The sequence below is a fragment of the Panthera uncia genome (assembly GCF_023721935.1).
Source record: "Panthera uncia isolate 11264 chromosome D3 unlocalized genomic scaffold, Puncia_PCG_1.0 HiC_scaffold_8, whole genome shotgun sequence".
Classification (NCBI taxonomy): domain Eukaryota; kingdom Metazoa; phylum Chordata; class Mammalia; order Carnivora; family Felidae; genus Panthera; species Panthera uncia.
Genome location: NW_026057586.1, coordinates 4,187,076 through 4,193,859, shown reverse-complemented (window position 1 = coordinate 4,193,859; position 6,784 = coordinate 4,187,076). Strand labels below are relative to the sequence as shown.

The window sequence follows — 6,784 nt, the reverse complement described above, 5'->3', positions numbered from 1 at the left end:
GACATCTACCAGAAATGAAGTTGTACAAAACCATTCCATTGATAATAAAGCTAATTTTTATGGGTCTGACAAGTATGTAATTATGTTCAGTGGTGCTTTTCAGATTTTATCACAGTCAATAAACCGCAGTGGTAATTTCATTCCCATTTGACATATTTACATGGAAACATTTGATTGGAGGAATTAGTAACCCTGAAAGCCTTGATAGATATGTTTTAATGATCTGTGACCTCCGCAGTCCCTCATCTGTTTATTGTTGCAACAGGCGAGAAGTCGTTCCTGTGTGACCTCTGCGGCTTCGCGGGCGGCACGCGGCACGCCCTCACCAAGCACCGGCGCCAGCACACAGGTCAGTTCGGGCGTCCGTCCGTCCGTCCGTCCGCGGCCCTCGATTGCTTGTCTGTTCGGTTTTTGGAAAATCCGTGTACTTGAGGGTCTCCTGAAAACTCTCTTTGAGTAACATGTGAATTCACCTGTTTTTTGCATGTGAAAAGTCGGCCCTCTGTAAATTTGTGTTCGGTAGGAGGACAGAGAACTTGCGTGGAAAGTGCGGACGCACCAGGCTTCCTCCCTGCAGCCGAGACTTTGCCTGGGGGTGAGGCTGGGGGTTGGTTGCTCTCAGACGTGCCCCCTCCCCTCAGTGTCTCCCTCCGACTTTCCTGTGCTTGCCCCTACCCTGTAGCTGGCTACCTGCTTATCTGCAGCCCCGCCTTCTGGGCTACATCTCTGCCCACCTAACCACCTGGACCCTGGAGCCCACAGTCCCTCTACAGTTGGGGCCAATGGGTGTGGTTGTAGGGTCATCACCGTATCTGTTCTTGCCGTTAGGAAGGGACAGCAACAGAGAGGGCAACAGAAGTAGATCGTGACATTCAAGAGGATTCGTTTTTATGATGTTTATTCTTTATGATTCAGCAAAATAAAATAGATGCCTTGGTTAGGAACACTTAAGAATGAACAGTTTTAAATATTTAGTAAAATTGATTACTTACTCGGATTTATAAGTAATTATGTTAATAATTATAAGTTCTATGTGTCTGGGACAGTACTGTTATGGCCTTTTCCCCCCTAATTTATTATTTTTTTTGGAGTTGATTTGAGAGAAAGAGATCACGAGGTGGGGAAGGGCAGAGAGAGGAGGACAGAGAATCAAAAGCAGGCTCCACACTCTGTGCTGAGCCCAGACGTGGGGCTCGATCTCACACTTGTGAGATTATGACCTGAGGCAAAATCAAGAGTCAGATGCTTAACCGACTGAGCCACCCAGCAGCCCCTGTCCCTTCTAGTTATTAATAGAACTATTTTATTATCAAAAGTGACCTCGTGTAGATGATAAATCATGTTGGTAACATGGTTTGTAACTAAATGTACTTTTGTGTGGGGGGCCATGACAGGGGTGGTTTGGCCGTTACACTCCCGCTGGTGTGAAATGAAGATACACAAAATACGTTCTGTGGTACATGTTGGATCTTAATATGTTATATTTAACGGAAAGCCGTAGGTAGCTTTAATGCCCAGGATAGTGTTTTTAAGATCAATGAAAATTAGTGCCATTTCTTCTAGATCTTCAGTTTCTATGATTTCCGTCTCCGTATGAGGTTAGAGTTAGTATTGAGTGTAATTTCCAGTGTTTCACATGATGTTGGAGACACACACTTAACTTTGTAATGTGAAAGCCCATTTCAAGTTTATTGCAGCTACCTACTCTTTTAATCCAGTGACTTAAGAGATGGCAGAAGGGGCCCTGTGGATGGCAGTCATCCTCAGTGGCCATCTTGGAAGTTGAAAGCGTGCGCATGCGGTGAAGCGTGTTTATCGGTGCCCGAAACGTTCCTATCGGAGTCACTGTTGCTCGGCCGGTCACACCCCGCTGTGGCCTGGGGACCAGGAGAGCCTCCTGTGCACCACCTGTGCCAGCCTGGCAGCACTCCCCCCACCCCCTGCAGTGAGGACAGTCGTGCTGTGATCACAGGCGCTTACAGGTGATCGATCACGAAGCCTGCGTTGAGGAGGCACAACTTTATATTTTATGTCAGGTCCAGAGGCTCCTTATTACTTTGCTATTAACTTTATACCATATAGGACAATGTCTCACAGACAGAGGCATCTGTCTTTGTGGCATTTATCTGCCTCTGTGGCACAAATCAAACATGATTCTTTAATACCAAAGTCAGTTCTTAAGACTGTTGGCTTCAGCCAAACAGCTTAGTACAACTCCGTCTACGCCCTTCGCTTTTATGCCGGATTTATAATATTTAAGCAACATGCAACTTTTTTTTCCCCCAAGGCCGGAATTGTGTGGTGCGTTTGAAATCTATATTTCTCCGATGTATTCCTCTTTGACATGGTTTACCTTTTTAGCACAGAGTGCCCACGCAAATTACAATCAGCTTGGAAAGGGATAGGTATCAAAAGTGTTCCAAATGGCGTAAATAATTCCCTGCTGCAATACAGACTGTCCAGGGACTGACACAAAACATCTTCCATTTCAAGATTTACTTTTATCACCTGTCAGAGACCCTTGATTCAAGGGCACAGGAGCAAATCCTCACGTGGAGTTGAAGAGTCTTGGCCAGCTTAATAACCACCAGCCTGCCCAAAGGAACGCAAAGTGTGAGTTTCCGTGAGGAGTGTGCAGCCTTTTTGACAGATTGTTGACACACAAAGGGCAGTGCTCTATATCCAGAGCCGTTCTGGTGTTCCCCCTCGGATGTTCTTTTACTTCCCCGTCAGAGGTACCTAAGATGCAGAACATTCCTTAATGGTTATTTTGGCCAAGATTGTTGCTCATAAAGGAGAGGGTGAATAGCAACACAATTCAGCGTGCACTGTTATGTCATAAAAGGGGAAATAAGAGGAAAGGACATTCACTTTGTTCTGCTGTTTTGAGTAGGGTGTAGACAGGGAGCCCTACTGACTTAGAGATAGCACTGTTCAAGAGTACTTATTGCCTTACTCTTGGATTTACTCATCCTTCTGGAGTTAGAATGACAAAGGATTCAGAAGGACTGTTCCCAATGCACTAAATCATTTTGATCACTCCTTAACAAGTGTATGACAGTACCTATGTCACTTCAGGCATTAACAAGTATTAGCAAGCTAGAATTCTTATTTGAAATTTGTAGATTTTTTTTTGTCTTCAAATTTTACAACCTAGAAGGTGCATTTATTTCTCTGGCTATATATTGAGACTAAAACAACAACAACAATAAGAAAGAACTACTTCTGTATCTGTATTTCAGAAGGATATTTTCCTAAAGAAATTACTTGAAGGTGGGGCGCCTGGGTGGCTCAGTCGGTTGAGCGTCCGACTTCGGCTCAGGTCATGATCTCACGGTTCGTGGGTTTGAGCCCCACGTCGGGCTCTGTGCTGACAGCTCGGAGCCCGGAGCCTGCTTCGGATTCTGTGTCTCCCTCTCTCTCTCTGCCCCTCCCCCACACATGCTCTGTCTCTCTTTCTCTTTCTCTCAAATTAAAAATTAAAAAAAAAAAGAAATTACTTGAAGAAATTCCCTGAAATTACCTGAAGAAATTATCATTTATGGATTGAAAAAAAAATGCCAATTAACATATGTCAGCAGTAGCATTGGGCATGTAACAAGATGAATGAGTTACAAATTAAGCATTATGTACAGATTTCACTGTAGTTTGTATAAATTGACATGGAGTTTGTCTACCAAGAGAGGAGACATGCTTGAGCCTTCTTTACTTATTTGTTAAAGCATAATATTTTATGTAGCATATTTTGGTAGCATTATATTTTTTTCTGTCGGCCTGTATAGAACTCAAAATTTCTTAGTATTACACAATTTAATCTACAGTGGCTCAGTGTTGTCAAGTTGGGTATGAAATGACAACTCATAGTTCACTGCAGTATAATTCTTGCTTAATATGAACTTCAAGGTATTAAAATATTAGAGACTATGACATTTTCATTTAAAAGTGTTTTTTTTTTAAGTTTAAATCATGTCACATAAAAAGTCATAAAAATTTAAATGAAATAAGCTACATTAACCATGTTTTTTAAGTTCTTATGTTAAACCTCCAAACCAAGAAAATGAACTTTAAAGATGACCTTTCATTTATACCACGAACTCAGTGAGTCCATAGTATCACCCTTTACCCTCCTAGATTCCTGCCAACTCTATGAAAAATGGTTAGGTTAAAGATGCCTACCAAGGCTATTAGAATAAACAAGTTAGCAGTGAGTTATGGTGCCACACATTTTCAAACACTAGGTTGAATGGAGTAAGAAGACATCAGGATATATTTGTGTATGTGCTTAATGAAAAAAAATCTTTAAGTAGTTTGACCACTTGAATCCATTATGTTAAAAGTGGAAAATTTACGCTACCTAACTTGACCTCTCATTATATAGCTATAATAATCATGACTGTATTGTATTGGCATAAAGGTACACAGATACATGAATGGAACAGAAGAGATCTATGCCTGTATTCGTCACTTGTTTGAGACCAAGGTACAATATTTAGAGATAAATCTAACAAAGGATGTGCAAAACCCCTACGTTGGAAACTGCAAAATATTGCCAAGAGAAATTAAAGACCCAAGTAGGATGATATACCATGTTCATAGAGTCAGGAGACTCAGATCCCATCAAGCTTCTTCATGTTCTGAAATTGACAAGCAGATTTTAAAATTCATATGGAAATCAACGATCTGAAATAGTCAACTTTGAGGAAGATGAACAAACCTGAGGACTTATACTACCTGACTTTGTGACTTATAAAGCTACAGTAATCGAGTCATTCTGGCATCGGCATCATCAAAGACAAATCTATCAGTGGAATGGAATAGAGATTACATCTACATGGTGAATAGATTTTTTTTTACAAAAGAAAAAAGGCATTTTAATCTTTTTAATATGTAATGATGGAATAATTGGCTATCCTTCCACAGTAAAAATGAACTTTGTTCTACATATCATACCATGTACAAATTTAACTCAAAACTACTCATATCTAAATGTAAAACTCAAAACTAAATAAAGTCTAGAAGAAAATTTAAGAGAAAAATCTTTGTGAACACAGATTACCAAAGATTTCTTAGATATCACATCAAAAGCCTGATGCGTAAGTGAAAAAAAAACAAAACACGTAAGTTGAAAAATTATAAACTGACAGGTTAATAACTTTATACATTAATTAAATTTTCCTCTTTGAAAGAAACTGTGAAGAGAATGCCAAGGCAAACCAAAGACTGGGGGAAAATACGTGTAAATCACGAATATGATAAAGGATTTGTATTTGTAATATATAAGTTAGAAACACTGTTATAAAGAAACAACCAACCAATTAAAAAGGAGTTGAATGAAGGGTGCCTGAGTGGCTCGGTTCATTGAGTAGCCGACTTTTGATTTGGGCTCAGGTCATGATCCCAGGGTTGTGGGATTGAGCCCTGCACCACTGGGCTCTGCACTGAGCATGGAACTTGCTTCAGATTCTCTCTCTCCCTCTGCCCCTCTCTCCTGCTTGCACATGTGCTCCTTCGCCCTATCAAAAAAAGAAAAGAAAAAAAAAGAAAAGATAAAGGGTTGAAAGATTTGAACAAACATTTCACCAAAGTATATAAATATGTGGCAAAGAAGCACATGGAATCATGAAATGCTCCTCAACGTGATTAGAGAAGTACAGTTTTGAAACATTGATGATACCGTGTCCTGGTGATGATTTGGAGCAGTGGGAACTCTCCTGCACAACTGACAGCAATGTAAAAGGGAGACACCACTTTGGGAAATAATTTGGCAGTTCCTTACAAAGTGAATGTGTACCTTCCCAGTGGCCCAGGCAGCACACTCCTAGGTGTTTGCCCAAGAGAAAAGGAGATGCCTGTCCAAGCAGAGACTTGCACATGAGGATTTATAGCAGCTTTGTTTGTAACACCCAAAAATGAAAACAGCTCGAATGTCCTCGAATGGAGAAACAAATTGAGGCACCTTCATACCGCGGGATGCTACTCTACTACTCAGCAACGGAAACGAATATTTACACCTGGAGTAACACGAGTGAGTCACAAAATAACGCTGACAGGAGGTCAGACGAGAGAGAGCACATACTGTATGTCTCCATGTGTATAAACCTCTGGAAAAATGCTAATATGCGGTGGCGGAAAGCACGTGAGAGTTTGCTTGAGGATGTTCTGCGCCAGAAGAGAGAGAGGGGTACGAGGAACCTTTGGCAGAAGGGTGGCTGTGTTCCTTGTCTTGACTGTGGTGGTAGTTGCGTTCTGCCCGGTATGGTCAGCGTAGATACTTCAGAGTGGTGAAACAGTTAACAACACGTGTGTTTTAACGCAGATGGTGCATCACTGTGTGTTTCTGTCGTCCGTGAGAACTGCCGTGTGACCCTCGTGTGCGGTCAAGATGCTCTGCATTGAATTCATTGAGCGATTCGATTCACTTCTTACAATGACTGTGAAAGTTTTCAGACACCCTTTTGTGGAGGTGTCGATGTTTTTACGACCTGGCATATTCCTGTATCAAATTTGAAGAGGTAGACCTGTTTTCTTTAGCCTTACGTAAGATGAAGATCGTATACCGTCTCAAATAAAAGCAAAACCCACCATCATCATGAAAGTGAATCTTTGTATAAGTCACTTCAGTATAGTTGCATTGTCTATACCAATTTAAGTGACTTGACCAGCAGTTTGGAAACCAAGAACAAAGTTATCCAAGCTGACCTGCGTGACCACTGGATTGGGTGTTATAGTTGAGCCTTATCCTAAGAACAAATGGCTGAAAGGTGCAAAAATGCCTCTCAGCTGC

General features: G+C 41.2%; 1 protein-coding gene across 2 annotated transcripts in view; it reads left to right on the top strand.

The window, feature by feature from the left end:
• Positions 1-6,784, top strand: part of ZNF407 (zinc finger protein 407) — a 452,978-nt gene that overhangs the window by 272,907 nt on the left and 173,287 nt on the right. For both annotated transcript variants that reach the window (XM_049620103.1, XM_049620104.1), the window contains exon 6: positions 266-349. In XM_049620103.1, coding sequence (XP_049476060.1) covers positions 266-349 — 84 coding nt within the window. The remainder of the gene's footprint in view (positions 1-265; positions 350-6,784) is intronic.